The 23,085-nt window shown below is 41.0% G+C and overlaps 1 protein-coding gene across 2 annotated transcripts; it reads left to right on the top strand.

The window, feature by feature from the left end:
- Positions 1–13,981: 13,981 nt before the first annotated feature.
- Positions 13,982–22,815, top strand: aktip (akt interacting protein). Of its 2 annotated transcripts, none has more exons than XM_080427861.1 (10): positions 13,982–14,187; positions 15,188–15,329; positions 16,755–16,963; positions 17,482–17,546; positions 17,846–17,946; positions 18,666–18,754; positions 19,399–19,497; positions 20,336–20,443; positions 20,913–20,973; positions 21,918–22,815. In XM_080427861.1, exons 2-10 carry the CDS (start codon positions 15,282–15,284, stop codon positions 22,026–22,028), a joined length of 891 nt encoding a protein of 296 aa, XP_080283987.1. In that variant the 5' UTR covers positions 13,982–14,187; positions 15,188–15,281; the 3' UTR covers positions 22,029–22,815. The 2 variants fall into 2 exon arrangements, with proteins under 2 accessions (XP_080283987.1, XP_080283986.1); XM_080427860.1 differs by having other exon boundaries at positions 16,752–16,963.
- Positions 22,816–23,085: the final 270 nt, after the last annotated feature.

Here is a 23,085-nt window from a genome sequence, read left to right as displayed (position 1 = left end):
ATGTGTGTATTCGTGTGTGTGTGTGTGTGTGTGTGTGTGTGTGAGGGAGAGAGAGAGAGTTAGCCTTGATCTTGTTAGTGTTGATTGGGGTCTCTGTGAGACCTCACACTGGGCTGTGGGTGTAATTGCCCCTGGCAGGCGCGACCCGTAAGCACATGGAAGACCTAGGCTAGGGGTAGGAGAGGAGAGCAGGAGGAGGAGGTGAGGGAGAGGGGAACGAGGAGGAGGAGGAGGAGGAGGAGGAGAGCACGGTGCCTTTGTTTGTGGCCTCTGCCACATGTCTGCCTGTGTGGCACTGCCGTGCTCCCGGGCGAGGAGACTTGGCTTCGGGGAGATGATTGTTATAGCACTGGTGTTGGCTTTTAAAATGCCTTTTTAATGGGAACGCGTTTCACAGGCAGAGAGCAGCAAGGTTTTTGGGGGAAACCGACATCACAGCAGCAGCAGGGCACAGAAGTTCAGGCCCGGGCAAGCAGTGCACGATGAGGTAGGAGAGATGGTTCAACAGTGGAAGAAGTCTGCCATCTGCCGGTGGGTTTGTGCTTGACATGACAGCAAGAAAATCTAAGAGACTTTTTTGTGTTTTAAATAAACCGATCGATATGATAGGTCAAAGAAATAAATGTAATTTCTGCCTCAAACGCACGCACGCACGCACGCACGCACGCACGCACACACGCACGCACTCACACATATACATATACATATACATATATATACATATACATATACATATACATATACATATACATATACATATACTGTACATATACATATACATATACATATACATATACATATACATATACATATATATACAAATGTATATATAAATTATTTTTTTAAATGACTGTATAAAGCCAATGAATTCTCTATGAATTAAATGCGTTGTAATGATACACACATGATGAGGGAGTATTTTCAAGTGGTGTATTTTCCATCCAGAGGGCTACAAGCATACCTACTTAAGTGGGATAGCTGGCCTACTTTTGCCCCCTTCACCTCTCTACTACATTGTAATTGTACTTGTATACAAACACGTTGCACGTGTTGTCAGCTTAATTAAAGATCCATTCAATAAGACCCTTTTCCCCCATTCAACCTAAGGCACTTTAAACGCTCTTACTTGACGAATGAATTATGTAGTATTCTGCCTAATGTGTTTGCCTAAGTCACAGTGAGGAGCAGGCCTACCTTTAAGTGGATAGGGGCACCTCTTTTCCGCCCGCGGTTAAGTGTCGAGTTTAATTTAATTCAATAATCCCGATAAATGAAATAAATCCCTTTTGGGACACCCGTTCCTCGAGTAGGGAGATAATGTGAAATGAGGTTCACAGAGAAAAAAATTAGGACATTATGGTTGATTGAGCTTTTACAAAAAGGCAGAAATATTAATACGGAGATATTCTTTATGTTTATAATTTTGCTTTAATGAATGAAGGCATCCATGTGGAAAACAATCAGGGGCCCCCAAAATGGATGACAATGATTGCGAGGCTTAGCGAGAGTGCATTAGCATTTTCACCCACTCCCAATGCAAATTGTTTCACTTTAAACTTTTTAAATACCATTTTGTGTTCTGACTTAATTTTAATAAGTTTTGCAGATAAGGCTATAGCATATAAGCACGGAGTTGAAAGGAATATTGTGGGTGTCTGCAACACATTTACTCCGTGAGAGGAAATTAGAAAATTGAAAAAAGAAAGAAAGAAAGAACACGATCTTCTCCGTGCAATAATACGTTTTGTGCTGAATCGAGATAATTTCAACGTAATAGAAATATCCATATCCGACATTCATTTGAATTAAAGTAGATGCTTGTATAATTGATTGCAATAGGCTACTTTACACAAATTAAAAATGGGCCTATCTAATTAGAAGCTCTCCTTATTTTGTAAATGCTTGACTTATGTCTAGACATAGATTTTTGTACGGGTCCCGTCTAATAAATAAAGAAGTATACTATATCAACTTATAGAAACGTCCAGTGGTCAATGTAAAACATTTTGCGCATGACTCAGCTTTTTGATATCTAGCATAATTCATGAGAACACAGCAGTACAGAGCTTACACACACGTACAGAAGACTTTGTTTTAACCCAGCTTAATTTAATTGCATTTATAGCTGCATTTGTTGGAATTAATTACTTAAATGAGCTATAGTGGTAGGCCTATGGCTAAAGAGAAACCAGTTCTTGACAGAGCTGAACTCCAACAGGGCTTTACTCCAGCTGTGTTCTTGTTGTCTTAGGGCGCCCTCCAGTGATCTTACTGCACATTATAAATCTACCAGACCTACTTTAGCTTGACAGTACTTCCTTTGCACTGGTCAGTGGTTCACAAACATTTTCATGGCAAGGACCCCCAAATTGAATTATGTATTTGTCCATGGACCCTATTGCTGGTCAGTTTGCAAAGAGGGTATATAAACCTAAAGTGAATTAAGAAGGGGGGGACAGAAAGAAAGGATGAATGAGCAGACAGTTAAAGGAAGACAGACGTTGATGAAAAATTGAGTGAATGTTGGAGTTATAAAAAGAGATATGTAGAGAGAGTTGGGAGCTCTTAAGCCAGATTCATGCTCTATTTTCGGCCAGGGAGCGCCAGAAGATAAGATTTGTCAACATGAATCTACATGCTCACAACTGGTTCGCAACGCTTTGTGAGCTTGTAGATCGCCTATTTCTGAATAGCTGAAAAATAAAAGAGGGCTTCCTCATTTTGCAGGGGACCCCCTGGAACCCCCTCAAGGACTTCTGGGAGTGCCCCGGACCCCTCTTTTGAGAACCAGTGCTCTAGAAGTCTGTAGGCTAGTATTTTCACACCCAACGCATATGCATATTCAGCTCCACACACACGCACACGCACACACACACACACACACACGCACACACGCACACACGCACACACGCACACGCACACACACACACACACACACACATCTATCGCTCTCTCTACGGCTGCACTCCACTTGTAGACCCTTACGTCAAACAGAATGAGTCGTTCTCTGAACATCTGTTGTTGAGCCTCAGAGGTAATCCCACTAATGGCCCTCTAAACTATCTGCATGAACACACATAAATAAAAAATGTTTCCAAAGAGATTTGGTCATTGACTCGTCGCTAATCAATTGTGCTTGGACCGCATCTGTTGATGAAGGTTTGGGGAAGTACAGGGCGAGATATATGTCGGGATCGATGTTTGGCAACCAGGGCTGGCCAGGCGGTGAGTGACAGTCACAGCTCCACTGGGACGCAACATTTACACACACACACACACACACACACACACACACACACACACACACACACACACACACACACACACACACAAACACACAAACACACAAACACACACACACACACACACACACACACACACACACACACACACACACACACATGGCATGCGCCCGAGCTGCCTTGGCAAATGGCCTCTCTGCAGGATGGGATGTCAACCAGGCTAGTAAGATAATTGGAGACAAACAATTGCAACTTCAGGACATACCTGTAAACAACCACTCCATAATCAAAAAGGCAATTCAGGTTGACAATGACTCTACCCACCCTCTTCACCCTCACCCATTTCAGCTGTTAGCATCAAGCAGGAGGCTTTAACAAAAAAAGGGTTATAATAATTTGTTTGTGCCATCTGCAGTGGATATTTTAAATAAGAACATTTTCAAATAACCCTACTACGCAATCCCTACAGCCCATGATCACTGTTGCTGTTATGGGAATGTATTTTATATTGTATTTTATTGCATTGTGTATTTTATGCATTAGTTGCGTTTTTATTGTTTGTACACTGGATGCCAGTGTGCCAAAGGCAAATTTCCATTTTATGAATGCACAAGTTTTCTTTATCTTTATGTCTTGAGGTGTTGCTCTGAGATGTCATGAGGCTCATTATACCCAAAAATGTCCATGAGTCACCAACATTGCACCATGCAATTTGTGTTCTTTGTCAGAATCATCAATTACTAATCTATGATGTTTACTGTCTACTGGGACACAATTGACAAGATAAACGATTCAGTCAACCAAACACTGTTGAAACTTTTGTCCATTTCGAGATATACAATAGATATCCAATACAAATTTCTTGCGACATTCCAATTCAAAAGAGAGGGCGGTCAGATGGCGATGGTATATCTATCAGCTATTTGTGAGTTTTCCCCATGATATTCATGTGGAACGATGACGATGGTGTGAAATATCTTTAGCACCTGGGCTTATAACGGGAAAGAAAAAGACCGCATATGACAGACCCCAAGACAGGCTTTTTGGATCACTCCTGCCAGCCGAGCAATATTCATAAATTTAATTTCCAATCCGCTTTCCTTTTATTAGTTTGGGTGTTATTAAATGAGATTGCTTCATCTTAATGTAATATATTTTCCAGGGCCCGGCGAATGTGGCTGCGGGAGCTGATATTCAAATCCAATAACATGGCCTGTACTTAGTGCATGGCACTAATAAATGCCAGCGTGCGATGCATATATACGCGGATGCCGGGGCTCACTGTGTGGAAGTCACAGCAGGCAATAATATTGCAGTGGACGTCCTTCAGTGGTGAGAGATGCTTCCCGCCACCCCCGTACTACACCACTTACTCCTCATATGCCTGAGGAGGAGGCCTGGACGACATACAGTACAACACAGAGAGACAGGTGAGGCGTGGAACACACTGTGACAAGGGAGAGTGGATTGTTCATATCGTTGGTGTCGGGGCAGAAAGCTCTTATCTCCATATTTTTGTGTTTTTGTGTTTTATTTTCGTAAATTAACGACCTACTTTATCACACTACAGCGTCACACAAGCTTGTAGATCTGCTACTTTTGACGTTTTTTATTTGAATCCTGAAAAGTAACAGTTTTGGACATATGAGGTTTCCACCCGAAAGAGACAATTTATTTTCTCTGTCCCTGAAGAGCGTATGTGTCTTTAGTTCCTGTGTCTGTCAAAGAGAGAAGACTGCAATTCACAACTTACACAGATGACCTTTGCCCTCTCAGCTGGACTCCCAAAAGAAATAACTCCCATGTGTAAAGCTCTCAGTTTCTCTTTATTGAGGGATTGCTTGTATTAACCTCTTTTAACCACTAAAACCCCACCATCCATATTGTGGGGTAAGCAGATCGACAATCGCAGATCGACAATCGCAGATCGACAATCGCAGCGCGACGCGTTGTAAGCTTGTTGATCGGCTATTTTCAGCAAAAGCTTTCCCCACAATAACAGAAAACTGAAAGTACACTAGCATAGAGCCCTGAGGGACCGGACTCCGCTCAACCACATGGGGTTTAATATGGGGCGGTTAACCTAGCATCCCTATTTTGGGCATGTCATCATAGGGAAAACAACAAAAATTGAAAATAGCCAATCTACAAACTGACAACTGTAGCGATTAGCGGAGCCTCTCCCGGCCACTCACGCCCACTGATCCTTTCATTTATCATTTAATGCGCACGTTAATAATGCCCATTGATTTCTGTTCTATAATGCCATTCTGCCTGGCACCGCTCGCGGGGTACAACATTTCACGAATTGCGTCACAATGTGTCACTTTATATGTTGTGTCTGTCGTACAACAAAGTATACATAATACAGTAGGGCAAGTTAAGTGGTTATGTTGCCATTGGACATTCTTGCATCTTGCAGGAATATAGTCACAACATACAGTACAGTAGCTCAAGGAGTTACGGTACATAGCCATGTGGCAGCCATGTGGCATCACCTTTGGTCCCCGGGTGACGTAAAACATTGACTTGCCCTCACCCGGCCTTTTCCCTTTTTAATCTGTGGAGCCAGACAACTGCTCTTGCAAAGGTTGCAGCTTAGAGGAAGCTTAGCTGTTGTGGCGAGTGACCTTTACTTTTTATTATGAATATTTCTATTTTATCATTATTATATAGTGAAATCTATGCACATGATCAGCAGCACAGTGGCTTTCCTTTTTCATTAGTTGTGCTAAAATGCCAGTCAGTGAATGGAGGGGCATCCTGGGTTTGCTCGCCAGCTTTAGCTTCCTCCCTCCCCGTCTCCCCTTCCACTCGGGGGATCTGACAATTGGAATTAATATGCGCGGAGCACTCCGCTCTCCATTTGTTGGCTGAGGTTTGCCAGCAGACTTTATCAGGGGTAACATTATCGAGAGCTTTGCCGGGAGCTGCTTCATCATGCTCACATCCGAGCCGGCCCAACACTTGTCACTGTCAATCACCAGGTGATAATACACAGATGATTCTCTCATTTGCTTTAATAAAATCTCCAGGCTTATTTGAACTGCAGTCATTACAGCAAATAATTGCTGCGCTGAGGTTTTAGCCAGGCCATAGCCTCGGGGATAAGGCAAGACTATTGCTATATTAAGGATTTGGGTGGTTTCTTTTTTTATCTTTTTTCCCCAGTTGTTCATTTTCCTAAAATTAATATTGCATTTGAATCTAGTTGGCTAGCTGGCTTTCTTTATTCAAACTAACATTGTTATTACTTATTATCTAGACACAGTCATCTGTTCTCACCTTTTTTTCTTCTTTTTTTTTTGTCCTTGCTGTCAAGACAGTTGTCACCAGGGACTGCCAATTGCAATTTTTTACTGTCCTTTAAACCACATTGCTGAGCCCTGAAATTCTCTGAAGAGACAGCCTGACAGGAAGCATAAGTATAGAACATATTTCACCTAAAATTGAGATGCCTGCAGGAACCGTATAAACAAAATTCTCTGGGAATCGCCAAATATAAATCTAGTTTATTTTTTGGAGTACAATCAAACGGATCCCATGTTCTCCTTTATAGGGCCCTATCTTGCCCCTTATCCCTAAACTTTTTTGCCATGTTTTACTATTTTGAAAAACATTTTAAAATTGTTCAAATAGCTGATCTACAAGCTCACAACGTGTCAATGTAGATCGGCTAGTTGAACAATTTTAAAATGTTTTTTAAAATTTGTCAAATAGGGCTAATAAGTTTAGGGATAAGGGGTAAGGCAAGATAGGGCCCATAGTGTTTTATATGTGTTGATGATCTGTATGTTTGTGTTATCTATGCTATGTTGATGAATTGAATATATAGGACCACAATGGAAACAAGTCCTCAGGACTTTGTGTTATGTTTTAGCCTAAATGTCTGACTGTACCTTGTGCTGTTTACATTCCTGTCTAATAAATAAAGCATTCAAACAATCAATCAATCAATCAATCAATCAATCAATCAATCAATCAATCAATCACTCACATCAATCAATCAATCAATCAATCACATCAATCACATCAATGACCTCAACCTTTAGTAAAGATGGATCTGTGCGTTTTTATGTAGTTTCTGATGTTTTCCATCTAAAATATTTGTGCTGGCTAGAAACGTAGCATAGATATAGAGGGCAAGCTGTGGCCTGGAGGTTAGACAAGAGGGCTGTCAAAATCTGGGTGTTGAAAGTAAACGGAAAATGTTCGCCACGCCGTGGAGTCCGAGCAGTCTTTGTTGAGATGCCCTCTGTAACACACATCTCCCAGTAGTACCAGGCAACTCCAAGATGTGAATGAATGCCCTTAACCTCCTTTGTGTCCTCCAGGCTGGATTATCACAATGCACTTCTCATCGGGATCTCTAGCAAGAGCCTTCAAAGGCTTCCATACATCCAGAACAGCACTGCTAGAATCCTGCTAAGAATGCGCAAATACGAGCACGTCATCACACACCCATCCTCCAATACAGGATCTCCCTATTAACCCTATCAATGCATCCATGGTGATGCTCCCACCTACCTTAAGGAACTCCTCAAACCACAAACCTCCACTCGCAACCTAGCTCCGCTCTGGAAACACCAACGTTCTCCGACCCCCAACACCAAGCTCTGTACCATGGACGACCGGGCCTTCTGCTCGGCCACTCCTCGACTCTGGAATGCCTGGAATTCTGCAAAATTAGACATTCGGTGAAAATAAGTAAACGTTCTGAGAAAATAGCGGAACCACGCAAACATGTTGCCTAGTGGCGCGTTGTGAGCTTGTGTAGCTAATTTTGCTATTGACACGTATATACGATTTAAGTGGTTAAAGGTGTATATGTGGTCAGTCAAATGTTATAAATTAGTTTCTGAGTGCCCAGAACTGCACTGTGAGCTTGTACATCTGCTATTTTTGAAAAATCTTTAAAGTGTCTTTAAAAAAAATCAGATGGGGGTCCGCGGCCAAATATCTATCAATTTGGGGGTCCATGGCATGAAAACGTCTGAGAACTACTAATTTAGAAGGCATTTATAGAATCGTCCCTCGGGTCTTAATGGGTTAAGATCAAATGAAACCGAGATTCAAGAGTCACTATTCAGGCCTCGTCTTGTTCTCAAATGTGCTGCTCTGAGTCAATAAAGAGAAATTATTAAGTGGAGTGGACTGCTCACTCTCCTTAAAAGTAGTAAACCCCACTGTGAATAGGGATTGACTCTAATGGTTGCCATGGTTGTGAGCTTGTAGATCGTCTATTTTCACAATGTTTGCCTCTTTCTTTGTAATATTTGACCAATTTGATGTTAAAAAAAGGTCTTAAAAGTCATTTAATTGTAACTTTAGAAATGTGCAGATTCTCTGTATACACTCATACAGTATGTGGGTTTGTTTACTGTTGAGTGAGAAAACAATGTTTCACATTGAGTTGATCATCTGGGGACCCCCCCAAAATATATTTTTTATTAAGTCCAGGTTGGATTTATTCTTAGATGATTACAGTAGTTGGTTCAAATGTGGTCTGGTGTAGTTTGACGCAAAACTGTCCTATAAGTGCAAGTCTAACTTTACCTTCCTTTCTTTTTTTCTTTTCTTGCTTGGATAACACAGTCAATTAGTTAATCCAATCTATCCTTTTAATTGCATTCGCATTTGTCGGACCAAACAAGGTCACGATAGCTGATTAGACAAAGAATCAATGACAAAGACAAAAAAACTCATTACAAAGGCAATGGTGTGGATATTTTCAGGCCTTGTTTATGTGTGACAGATTATCTCAATGCCAATGAAGGCACGGCGGGCATAAACATATTTGTTTTGCGGTGGTCTTTGATTTGTTCGTGTCAAAAGAGTGACGGTGACCTTTCACTGTTGACTGTCCCAATAAGGAAGCTGGACACTAATTACCTTTGTCAGTGAAGTGTACTTGGTACAATATACAATCACATTACATTAATGGAGTCAATAATTTGTATTTACTCTCAAACTTGGACAATGTCATTTCTCCCAATTAATGCAACCACCCATGCATTAAATTAGTTTTTTTTCTGCGCGCGCGCGCTCTCTCTCTCTCTCTCTCTCTCTCTCTCTCTCTCTCTCTCTCTCTCTCTCTCTCTCTCTCTCTCTCTCTCTCTCTCTCTCTCTCTCTCTCTCTCTCTCTCTCTCTCTCTCTCTCTCTCTCTCTCTCTCTCTCTCTCTCTCTCTCTCTCTCTCTCTCTCTCTCTCTCTCTAAGAATAATAATCAGGGGTAATTGTTAGGACATCAATCAATCAACAGAAAGAACTGCCATTGAAGCGTGGTCCAAAAATATAGAAATATGCGACGCAAATGGGTTGGATGCACCCGCCCTCAGGGGACTCAGTTGTGCAGCACACCGAGACAAGGAAATTAAGTGCAACAAAGACAGAAGGAACACATTACATGCCGATCAAAAAGTGTCCCAGACTACATTTGGGGTAACTTGCTGTTTAGGTTTGTGCAAAGTTGAATAGATCTCTATGACAAGTATCAATATACCAGAACACACAGATACTGTTGTAACTGTCCTTGTAATAATTAGGGTGGGAAGCACCTACTGTATGAAGGAAAACATGGTTTGAATGTTATGGACGGAGGCTGGTGAGTGAGAAAGAGCATGACAAAGGACTTATGAAGACAACTCTTCTTCAATTATGAATGTTGTCTTCAATTAACAAAACGTCTGCAAACCACATAATAAAAAAAACACGCCTACAAAACCAGGTACTGTTAAGAGAGAAGAACAAAGATATTTCTAGTAAAAATCTTGGAGCGTGATGAGGTGGTAGTCAGTGGTACATAACCCTTTTAGACCTTTCATAGTAACACATGTTTGTGCCCTTTTATGGGTTAATAATTGTTTTACATTAGGAAGTGATAAAAGTAACACAGTGATAGGTTTACACAGACTTACATGATGCAGAAGATAATTCTACGGAAGGCCTGGTCTTCAAGCTCCAAATATTTTCACATCTCCTCTCTAGGGTTCCCTTCACACTGTCTTCTGGTTGCTGCTCGCATCCAATTCAAAACACTGGTGCCTACAAGATAAACAAGTGAATGACACACCCGGGTCAGGTCAGCCCTGTGTTCCCTCAGCACTCTGTTGTCTATGTCTAAGTATCAGAACCAGCCCTTCAATCCAACACATTCCCGCTCCCAGCATATCACATAAGGGCTCTTGGTCAGAATGCCTTGGCGTACTGGGTTCCACTTTAGGGGGAAAGAATCCAAGTGCAGGACTGTGAGAACCTGTCGACTTCTATAGAACTCCCACAACACGTGAAATAGAAGTTGTGGGAGTTATATCTTGTCACTATAATGACACTGGGGGCAGCCTTTTGTGTACCATGTTGAAGCCATGTGGACCATGTCTCATTAACAGGATGGGGATCTGGGACTTCATGTGGCCAGTGATCTATGGCTTATCTATGGCATAATGACTCCATATTTGGTGTTTCAGCCCAATCTGAGCCCCTTTGACTTCAATTATGAAATTAAAGTTAAATAATAAATAAATTGGCACTGATGGGTCCAGCAGTTTGTGAGATTAGCTTAGTAAACAGTAAACATAGGGTTGAGGAGTCATAGGGTTGAGGGGTCATAGGGCTGAGGGAACATAGGGCTGAGTGAACAGGGTTGAGGGAACATAAGGTTAAGAATCAAGAGAACATAGGGTTGAAGCAACATAGGAGGGAACACACCACAATGGGCACATATCCCCAGGACATTTTTGTGTTATCCTTTTAGCCTTAATGTCTTACTGTACCATGTGCTGTTTACATTTCTGACTAATAAAGCATTCAATAAAAAAGACATGCCCGCTCCCCAGTTAGTTAGGACTGCAGCCCCCACTCCCCATTACACCATGCAGTCCAAAAACTCGCCTCTTCAGACTCCTACCTCCTCACCCCCTAGCACTCCTTATTTCCTTGTATCACCCCCTGTTGCTTATTTGGATAAATGCTAGTTATGCTATGCATATGTATGTTGGATACTTGTCCACATAAAGATAGGCTTTATAGGTTAAATTATGATATATGCGTTATGTGTGTTTCTCCCAGGCATGCAATGCTCATTTGGTATGTTCTTGCACTCTATTTCAATGACGTGACGCGCACGTCGCTTAACACCTACATTGCAAGTCACACAATGGACAATTGATATGCATCTAGGCTTATTCCTATGTTAATTCGCTAGGTGTGAGTCGGGAGCCTTTGAAAGCGTTGTTGAGGTGCGAATTTAAAGTAGTTTTAAATCTATGTGTGTGCCTGCGTGTGCTCCTGGTCAAATAGGTTCCGGCACGACGTGCAAGGCCGTCCAGTGAGCATTGCACCCCTGGTTTCTCCTATAGTAACAAAAAATATCCAATGATCAGATCATCAAATAGGACAATCAAAATTCTGATAAAAATCCACAATGCCAAAATCAGTGGTGGAAGATAAGTAGGTCGGGAGATGGCTTATTGTCGGTATCAGCAGAGTAACACGCGGGAGTCTGTCCCCGTTACTATGCGCTAGACCCTGGGAGATGGATTGCTGAGGTGGAGCGCCACACCTATCCTCAGCTCCCAGTACTTACCGCACGACTTACCGCACCCAAGCCGTGCTACTCATACGCTGAGTTGGCGGTGCCCGGGATCGAACCCATGACCTTGTGGTCTGAAGGCGAGAGCTCTACCGACTGAGCTACCCGGAGACAAAGTGGAAGAAGTACTCAGTTATTTTACTCAAGTAAAAGTACCAATACCAAAGTGTAAAAATACTCTGCTACAAGTAAAAGGCCTGTGTTCAAAATGTTACTTGAGTAAAAGTACAAAAGTATTGGCATCAAAATATACTTAAAGTACCAAAAGTACACAATAGCAGATCTACAAGCTCACAACTTGTAGATCGGATATTTTTCAAATAGCTTAGGTATAAAATAGGGCTAAAGTGGTTAAAGGACGACTTCACCCATTTTCAACCTATCTTCATATAATAGGTCCTCACTTATGCTCATGATAAAACTGTTTTTTTTCTACTCGTGTCTCATAGGAGAGCTGTGGACAGTTCAGAAACCCGTCTACCAGTGACATCATCGATGGGGAATCCAAGCTAATAGAAACTGCAGGCTTTGTATTCCTGGAAAGTTGCAATGCAATAATAGAAGCCATTGTTCTAGCGTTAATAAAAATCTAAATAAAATGTTTTAAATCTTGTTGGAAAAAGAAATCCTGCCTAATGATGATGTCACTGGTAGACAGGTTTCTGGACTGTCCACAGTCCTCCTATGAGACACAGACCAAGTAGATTATTTTTTTTACCATTTTATCATGAGCATTAGTGAGGGCCTATTATATGAAGATAGGTTGAAAATGGGTGAAGTCGTCCTTTAATGTACGTTTTATAATATAATAATTGATATCTTCAAAGTAACTAGTAACTAAAGTTTTCAAATAATTGTACAACATTTGCCTCAGGCTCTGAGATGTAGTGTAGTAGAAGTAAAAGTACTGAAAATTGGATGCAAAATTGTACTTAAGTACAGTTCTTGAGTACATGTACTTAGTTACTTTCCACCATTGGCCAAAATACTGTATTTATAAAAAAAAAGGGGGAAATAACCCCCCAAAACACATTTCACACTGTAGCCATGTTGCTGTTTGTTTGAACTGAAGGATTATGATATCACAATTGTGCATAAAATACACAGACCTGGGGTTGATGTTCGTTTCCACTGGCATCTAGACAGGCTAAAATAAGTTAGACATTGATATGCTGCTGATTCCTGATTGACAGCTGCAGATCTGCTCCAAGTTATGCCTGGTCCAGCATCAGCTGCTGTTCTGTTGTTGTGTGTTGTCACACCTTTCACGTGGCCGATCATCAGCCAAACACTGACAGCCAGGACTGCTGACTCGACCAATAGAGTGTCTGCGTTGTACATTTAAAACGCCCACCACCACCATAATGTTAGGTTTCATTCTAATGTTATACTCAAATTGGTGACATGTCCAATTCTGTGACTTTAGGGGGCGCTGTTTTTGACATTTTCTCTGTCGGAATGGAATGAAACGAAATCAATGTCAACGTAAATCTCAGGTAAACTGGTGACGTTGTCGTTTTAAGGTCAAGGTCATTGCATCTCAAAGTCAGTCAGAAAAGAATCCAGTCGTTTGTACAGGTACAGCTGGCAGCTTTCCAATAGACCACCAAGGGTTCCCAAACTTTTCAGACCGCGACCCCCCCCCCAAATAATCAAAGGGGCCCACCCTGACAAGCACTTGGAATTGTAGGCATTACATTTAGTTTGACTCGATTCTACTTATATAAATATTGTGTAAATAGCCGAACTACAATTATACTTTAGTACCCTGACCAACTACAAGCTCACAACGCCTCGCAAGAGTCGCACTGTGAGGCGTTGTGAGCTTGTAGATCAGCTACTTTCACTGCCTCTTTCTTAGTAACATTTGATAATTTGGCCAATTTGGTGTTATAAAAGGCCTTAAATTGTAACTTTAGGAATGCACACTTATACTGTATGTTGGTTTGTTTACTGTTGAGTGAGAAAAAAACAATGTTGCACATTAAGCTAATCATCTGGGATTCCCCCAAAATAATTTGGGGACCCCCCCCCCCCCCTTAAAGGTCTCGACCCCCAGTTTGGGAACCACTGCAATAAACGAGGACAGACAGTCACAGTATTCAGTAGGTCAACAATTCCGGTGTGACAGTTTTCCTTCCCCGTCCGGTCTGTCAAAAGCTCATATAGCTACTGTTTGTTACCTAGTTAGTTGTTGTAGTTAGCAGGTTGACATCACAGCTACTGTAGGGGCTGACACTGACAACAAGCAGCCGAGAAGACCGTCAGATCAACTCCTTCAGGGGAAAAAGAAAGAAAGGACGTGTTTAAACATCTCCATTAAAGACTGTTTCACTGCTCTGTGTGAGGAGGACGGTAAGTTGACACCAGGCTGTTAAAGGGTAGGAACAACTTGTTTGTTAGCAGAGGGCAGCTTGTTGCTAGGCTAACGTTAGCATTGAGGGTAACGTCAAATGCACTCAAGCTTAAAAAGCAAACAAACAATGGACTTATTTTGTCGTTGCCTTCGTTCTCACGACGTGTCAGTGGCGGAGTTGAAATAATAACGTGACGTTTAGATGTGTTAATTATAGCTTATTGAAGCCAGCCAGGTCAAGCTAAACGTTTAGCTACTGTCTGGCTGCTACACACGGTGGCTCCAGATTCTATCTATTCTACCCAGGAATGTGGATGTTATCAGGGCTCGTTGACTAAAGTGAAACAGCCTCAACCCTTACGTGACCTTACAAACAATTAAACTCACACCAAAACACCACAGATCTAACGTACAAATGTCGACGAGAGGAGGACGAAACGGCACCGATTATAGGGTCGCAGCATTAATGCTAACACAAACACAAAGTCTATCTGGAACAGTAGCCTTGGATTAAGACTATCCTAGATGTATTTTATCAATTTTGACATTTGCATATCATACAAATGCAAATGTCAAAATCGGTAAAAATGTATCTTGGATAGTCTTGATCCGAAGCTTGATCTAAGGCTTGCAAAGGACAGTAGCTAATGTTGGTTCATCAAGTTACAAGTTAATTCATCTCAGCTGTACTGTTTGTACTGTACATATGTTTTGTTTTTCTTACCTTTTAAACTGTTTATATGATGTTCTGCATAGTAGTGTATATCTGTCTGTCATTTAGTGTCTCCATGAATTGAGTAGGTGAGGACTCCCAATTGAAACAAGCCAGTGACTTTTTGGGGCTTTTCAATCCTATTTAGTTTACCTTTTATTTTGAACTGTACTTCCATGTGCTTTTTTTCTGCAAACATCTAAATCAAGTATTTATTCAATCAATCAATCAAAGCTGTAAATGTGTGTATGATTTTTTTTTCTTTTCGTGTGTTGTACCACCTCCAGTCGCAGCCGTTCTGGATGGCACAGGTGGCATTTGTCGTGGCACCCACATAGACTGCAGAGGGCCGCTCTACCTGAACCTCTGTCTGTATGAGTAATGAACCTGAACCCCTTCTGGAGCATGTCTACTAATACAGGACGTAAGGTAAGGACCACAACACGACACAACTGCACTGACCCACTGACTACAACAACTTACTTGACACAAAGTGGATGCAGCCAAGTTAATTGGCTGCATCCACCTTTTTTCATCTCAGACATTTGGCTCTTGTCTGTTATGCATTTTACTCTGTTGTTGGGTACATTTGCGTTTTAAATTGTACACAGTGTTTACTGTTTTTACTGTAGTCTTGAGTAACACCTTGCCTGTGTTTGTCCAACAACAGAGACTTCACACAGGGCTTAAAACTCCCTCACCTGTTCCCACTTGTCCTGACTTGGGCTTGATCTAGGAGAACAGGATTAGAGTTATGTTGTTCATCAAGTCAACGGTCTCATCATGTGCTCATCATGTGACATGACAGATTGTCTACACATGTATAATCACAGCTATTTCACATCATGGATAACAATCGTACTCTTTCATTAAAACTCTTCAGAATAATAATTGCAGTAGTAAATTGTGGTTAACTTGGCTTAGAACAAGTCACTGACTAACCTTATGTCAGGGTAACTTAATCTTTTCCCCTGGAATATCTACATTTTATAGGCTTTGCTTTACTTTCCTGGCAGTTGTTTTTGTTTGATTTGGAAGGACACAATTGACATTTTGTCTTTGAATACAGAGAACTGAATACTATATTAACATTTTCCAATGTGAAGATGAACTGTTTGTCTAGTTTGCTTCTCTGTTTTTCTTTACCTATTGTTGATGCCAGCGATAACGGGTGTTAAAGTATCAATCAATCTGTCTGCCTGCTATTGGCTTAGAGATTTTAGCATGCTGATGTGATCTGGTGGGGAAAATAGATACCATACCTCTAACAAGGGTGACAATAATACACCCTGCCCTAAGACACTGTTCAGAGCTGCAGTGTTATTTATTTTGTTTCCACTCTTAAAAATTATAGCATAGCTTCATTTTTCAGAAATGTGCAGGTTACATCTAGAATCACCTCAACACACACTGCATTACTCAAGAGTACGTGGATTTGCTCAATGCTCATGCATCCCCACTTTATCGCCGGTGTCTGCTAATGGCCATCATTGGGATAGGATTGGAGCTGTGCTTTTCTGAATGTCATTCTAGTCTGAAAACTTGTCCCAGAGGAGCTGGGCAACAGATGCCAGACGGGCAGTGAAACGTGAGAGCGTGGTCACAGCATATGGTCACTGCCCATCGCTGCTTGTTGTGTACTCTCTAGTGTGCATGACACTCCGAAACAGTGGCCCACTTCAACTCGGTTTCTAATTAAACTTTTCTTCCCTCTTCTCTTTCCACTTAGCCAGGAAATTCATCCTGCCAACAACATTTTCCAATTGGGATGGATAATGGCTCGTTTCCCCTGAGAATCGGCTCAACGTGCCAGTTTTACTGAAAGTGTCTGTTCTCCCCTGTCTTTAATAGCAGAGATCTGACGGCGAGGAACAGAGCGGGCAGGCAGACCAGAGAGCCAGCCCGGCTCGGCCGCCCTTTGGCAAAAAGCTACTTCCTGCCATCCCCAAGAATGTGACCCCCGTCACTAAGCCCCCTTCATTAGCCGCTTCGGCCCAGTCGGCCAATGGCACGCACGCCTCCTATGGCCCCTTCTACCTGGAGTACTCATTGCTGGCAGAGTTGTAAGTACAGGACATACAGTACAAGGCAGTAGTTCTCAAACTTTTTTGTGCCATGGACACCCAGATTGATATATATTTGGCTGCGGACCCCCATCTGAAAATGTTTTGTGCCAGGGACCTCCAGAAGCAAAGATTTGAGTTAAAATGTTTGCTTTAAAAATGTATATATTTGCACAAATTGTTAACAAAAAAATTGTTCAAAAATAGCAGATCTACAAGCTCATAGCGCGACACAAAGTGACGTGTTGCGCTGTGAGCTTGTATATCTGCCAATTTTAAATAGCCAACATAAATGGATAAAAATGCTTGTGATGCTACTTTAACTTATTTTGCTGGGGACTCATTTTGAGTTCCAATGATACAAGGCAACATTTTTAAAAGGCACGTCAATATCAAGATAACTAGTGCTGATCTAGGCTGTAAGGAATGAAAATGAATTCAATGCATTTTTTTTTCACCTCCCCTCTGTCTGCATCCACCTGACTTTGTGTCATGTGATCTGCCTTTGTGACCTGCAGTACGTTGGTGATCAAGCAGAAACTGCCAGGAATCTATGTACAGCCATCCTTCAAGTCTGCACTGAGTAAGAACCCCCTCCTCTGGTGTATGTCTGTACTATGTGCTTAGGGACTTTATCTGTTTCATGCCAGTTGATCAAAAGCTAATGCTACAATAGTAGTATTAACAATAAATGAACATGTACAGTAACTGGTTACTTGAAGTTTGTGTCAAAACATGCAACTGCTATACAACTCGGGTGATGGAGAATACCTTTCTACTTTACAGTATACATACACAGTGGCAATGTAGTGCTTGCTCTTGCATCCCTGTTCAAATGCGTTTAAATTTGCTTACTCATTTGATTATATTCCTGTCTTCTAGTGTGGTTTGGAGTCATATTTATCAGACATGGCCTGTACCAAGACGGTGTCTTCAAGTTCACTGTGTATATTCCAGACAACTACCCTGACGGGGAGTGTCCTGTGAGTAACTCTCAAACATCAACTTACTGAATGCAACTAGACTAAAAAAGGCCATAATTTCCTTGATAACCATACAGAAGTAACGTGCCACCACATGAATAACACAAACACCACTGGAGAAAAAAAACGCATGAAGCTAAAGCATTATGTAAACAAAAGTGCCCTCCAAAACACTGTGTGGGTCAAATGTTTAGACTGATAGTATCTCAAGTACGTCATGAATCAGCTTGTACACTGTAACTTGGATGAATGTGCAACCAAAGCATCAATTACTGCACACCAATGTTGCATGATGACTGGAGGTAACGCTGTAACGTTGGATGTGAAATTTGGCAACCAGGCCTTAGAAGTCTGTCGGGTAGAAACCTCGTCCAAAAACTGTTACTTTTCAAGATTAAAATTCTAAAGTATCAGATCTGCAAACTCAAAATGCATCACTTTGCACCGCCTTTCAATCCGCCTTGTGGATCTGCTTCTTTTGATACTTTTGTGTGATGCTGTATAGTATGATCCAGTAGAGCATTAATTGACGGGGGAAAAAACTAAAACAAGGTGGAGATGAGAGGTTTCTACCCGACAGCAACGATATAGTTGTTTTGCGAAAACTAAAATGAAGGAAATGACTGTCAACTGAACTTGGCACAGTGGACATTTACATTGGCAGAAGCTTGTTTTAGTATTTCTACTGAAGGGCTTTCCTCACTGACATTGCCTTTCAGAAAGTGGTGTTTGACATCCCAGTCTTCCATCCCCTGGTAGACCCTGTGTCTGGAGAGCTCGATGTTAGGAGAGCATTCACCAAATGGAGGTCAGTTCTCTGCTTTTACGCTTGCATCACAATGACGTGTTTTCTTCCTCAAATTGAGGTTGAACGGCAAAAACAAGTTGTGTACTGTACATTCATTTGTACAGCATGTTACTTCCTCATAGTGGATGAGAGAGGATTTTCTTTAGTGTGATGCTTCAGACTACTTCACTGTTTACTGGGCACAGTTCAGTTGTATTATAATGTACATACAGTATGTCAACCTAGGTTTTATATTACTACTGTCATTAGTAGCATATCGCTGCCGTCTGGCAAAAACCTTGTATGTGTTTTTATGTTTTCTTCATAAATTAATGCCTTATTTTATACTTTGTTGTATGACTATGTTGTGCACAAGTAGGGAAAATAGCCCATCTAAAGGCTCACAATGTGTCACTATGTGACATTCATTTAATTCAGACGGAGCAAATGAAAATATCACCAAATGTTCTCCATTAAAAAAAATTGAAACGCATAAGCAATGAAAAGCAATTGCACACAAAAAGCTGTCCACATTTCCAAATCAAACAGACAATCTGTGTATGTGAGATTACCAATTAAGGATTGCTATATTACATTACTGTAAGCCAAGTCATTGGCACTTTAATGTCATTAATGCTTTTTTTCCTCCGTCTGCTGTGTTGTAGACGAAATCACAACCACATCTGGCAGGTCCTGATGTACGCACGCACTGTGTTCTACAAGATCAACACTTTGGAGCCACTCAACCCAGAGGCTGCTGTGCTGTGAGTAATGTGACTCTCACAAACTGCCCCTGAGAAAAGTTATAACAAATGATCACCCTGTTGGAAAGCAGGTAATTTAGGTCACTGGATAAAAAGATATAAAGTTGCGCACTCTGTAATTTTAGCATTGCCTGCTTTAAGGGCCATTCACACTGAGCACTATAACTACCGGTAACTATAAAAATATAGTTTTAAACATCGTTCTAAGTCAAGTGGATGGCAGAGTTAACACCAACTATAAAAAAAAAATACAATGCTGATGTAGTTATAGTTCTCGCTATAGTCCTCATTGTGAATGGCGGTTAATACAGAACTCATCATGTGATCGGAATCATTCATTCATATATTTACAGTTTAATAATAATTATTAGTAGTAGTATTATTTAGTCCCCACTCTTTGTGGTATTTTCTGGCACTGTACATTTGCATACAGTACATGAAATGCTTCCTCTGCCTTTACCCATACTAACTATTAGGAGCAGTGGGTTGCTATGCTATTTATACAGCACAAAGGGAGTTGGGGGTTAAGAGTCATGCTGAGAGACATGTACTGTACTGTACAAACTGGGCAGGCCGAGCCCAGCCGAGGACATCCTGATTTCCAGAATACCCTTTCAGTTTTGTCCATTTATAACGTAGAATTTCCTGTTTCTGTTTGAGATTTCTTAGTTTTTCTGATTCCATTTATATTTTTTTCCCTTGCCCCCCTTATTTTTCTTTTCTTTCTGAAAGTAACAAAAACTAATTTCACCCACTTTTTACCCCCTGTAGACTGTGATGTGACAGTAAAGTTGACTTTGTTCACGCCCTGTGTCCATGTCTTTTGTCTCTCTCTCAGGTATGAAAAGGATGTGCAGTTGTTCAAAAGCAAGGTGGTGGATAGCGTGAAACTATGCAACAGTCATCTGTTCGACCAGCCCAAGATAGACGATCCCTACGCAATAAGGTTGGTGAACGCTTCAGCCAGTTGCACACTGGTGTCGGCACACCCCAAAAAATAGCAGATCTACAAGCTCACAACGCGTCGCTGGGCGGCGCGTTGTGAGCGTTGTAGATTTGCTATTTTTGGTGCACAACACCCCCTGCATTGCAGTTGAGTCTATTTTATGCTCATTACTTGATAGCATAAAAATAGCAGACCTACAAGGTGTGTTATTTTAGACATGCGACACCGGCGTGCTACGAAGTATGAATGGAGCCTAACTCGGGCTTCCCCCATTCCTCACGTTCCACTTGTTGTCGCAGCCACAGCAACACAGGCACACGCCCTGTAATCATGAGGTGTGACTGTGTGTGATGTAACCTCAAACGAAACAAATGGATGCGTTACTGATCGCTCTCTGGCCCACTAACTGACCTTTGTCTCTTTTCTGTCTCTCTCCATTGTCTTTGTTTTTTCCTTCCATTACATTTAGCTTTTCACCATGGAATCCAGGTGTTCACGAAGAGGCAAAGGAGCGGATGTTCACACATAAAGTATGTTTTCCTAAAAAATTAAATAAACTTTTTCAGGGCAGTGTTTTTGTGCTCAATTTTCCAAATACTAGTGGTGGAAAGTAACTAAGTACATTTGCTCAAGTGTACTTACTAAAAGTACCATTTAGAGGGACTTTTACTTTACTGGAGTATTTCCAATTTTCAATACTTTTACTTCTACTCCACTACATCTCAGAGACAAATATTGTACTTTTTACTCCACTACAACTATTTGAAAACTTAAGTCACTAGTTACTTTCTAGATTTTGATTATTATTACAAAATGTACATTAACCACTTCAGCCCTATTTAAACTTTGGCTATTTGAAAATGGATCTACAAGCTCACAACACGTCGCATTGCAATGTGTTGTGTTCTTGTAGATCTGTAGATTGTCCAAATGTTTTTTAATACATTTAGTTAGAAACAGGACATTCTGCTTAATGTGTACTCTTACTTTTGGTACTTTAAGTATATTCTGAAGCCAATACTTTTGTACTTTTACTCAAGTAAATTTTGATTACCAGACTTTTTACTTGTTTCAGAGTTTCTGCATTGCAGTATTGATATTTTTACTTAAAGTAGTTCACCCAAAAAGTTACTGCAGCGAGGAGACTCAAATGCAGGTCAATTAAGTCTCCGCGGGTCAGCAAATTATTGGCTTAGGAATGCGACAAAAACAAATAATCTCCATGAATTCAAGGCATCATGTGGTGTGTAATTGATAGAAAATAAGTCATTTTTTGGGTGAACTACTCCTTTTTAAATAAAAAACATTGAGTACTTTTTCCACCACTGCCAAATAATGTGAGACAGTATAGAAGTAATACACAGTGGTCTGGTCTAATAAGTAACATATTCCTGCTGCCAGACATCTTTGGTCACGTATGAACCGCTGCCGTCTCCGTTATGTGACTAGTGGTTTGCTTTTGTGAACTTCCCAGAGACGGCCTGAGGATCACCACAAAGCAATGCAGGTGTCCGGTCTGTCCTGGGTGAAGCCTGGATCCACGCAGCCCTTTAGCAAAGACGACAACCCTCCTCCACAGAGCTGAGCCTGCACTACTGCAGGTCGGCCACAAGAGGGAGGCAAAGGAGCAGCACGCCACACCACAAACGTCACTTATTCAGCTGTTCAGGGTGACATGGGATCCCTTGAATCGGTTGAATGGACTTCATGTTAACTACCTATATTATTGCTCGGCTTTAAAACAAAAAAATAAACATTTTAGGCATCTGCTCCAACCAGCTTTAGGATAACGAGAACAAACATTTATATTATTATACGTAAATCGCCAATGACAACTGGATGTCTTAGCAACACACTAGGCTGCCATGCAATCAAAGACCTTTCTCATTAAACGTGCTTTTTGGACCCTTGCACATGCTTTGGGTGAGGAGGTGACTTCCCAAAAGGGACTAAAAGGAATGAGTAAGGCAGTTATGCGGTAAGTAATGGGCTATGTATCGTTTCATTGGAATGGACTCAGGATGGTTTATGTGTGGGCCTTGGAATGTTTTAGAGTCCTATCTGTATAGAAGGATTCAGTATAGAGATTTTTCCCTCCCTCGGGTTTTACACCCTATCTCATTTAGAATAACTCATTTTATATTTGACTTGATTCTTATTTGGTGATGTTAGGAATTTTCTTTTCTTTTTTTTACTTTGTAAACTATTCTGTCTTAAATGGCTCATAATATATAATAAATATATCTATGAAGCAGAGCAGGCAAGTACGGTTTAATCACAATGCTAAATTAAATACTTGTGTAATTTCTTTTCCTGTATTTTAAACGTTTTCGCTCTTAAAATGGTTATCAATTAAAAGTATGTGTAAAATGGATGCTGTACAGAGGTCTTGCTTTAATTCTGATTAGTAGGGGGTTCTCAACTTAGACTACTGCTAATATTCTGTTCTGCCACAGTTAATTCTATATGTTGGTGTCGCAGGTCTGAATTAGTCCATGATAGATGGCTCAGAGGAAAATAATGATACTGACGGTCACTATTTTCCAGTCAGCATCTAGTATCAGCATCTATAATGATGAAGAGTGATGTGAGAAGTATTTGACTTTAAACAAGTGTATATTAATTTAACCATTATGCATTTC

This window comes from Gymnoscopelus braueri (genome assembly GCF_963280865.1).
Source record: "Gymnoscopelus braueri genome assembly, chromosome: 1".
NCBI lineage: Eukaryota > Metazoa > Chordata > Actinopteri > Myctophiformes > Myctophidae > Gymnoscopelus > Gymnoscopelus braueri.
This window is presented reverse-complemented; position numbering and strand designations above follow the sequence as displayed.

Excerpts from the sequence above, each read along its gene's own strand:
- aktip (XM_080427860.1), top strand. The coding sequence starts at position 15,282 with ATGAACCTGAACCCCTTCTGGAGCATGTCTACTAATACAGGACGTAAG. Across the intron at positions 16,964-17,481 it reads TACTCATTGCTGGCAGAGTT|TACGTTGGTGATCAAGCAGA; the intron begins GTAAGTACAGGA and ends TGTGACCTGCAG. Across the intron at positions 17,547-17,845 it reads ATCCTTCAAGTCTGCACTGA|TGTGGTTTGGAGTCATATTT; the intron begins GTAAGAACCCCC and ends CCTGTCTTCTAG.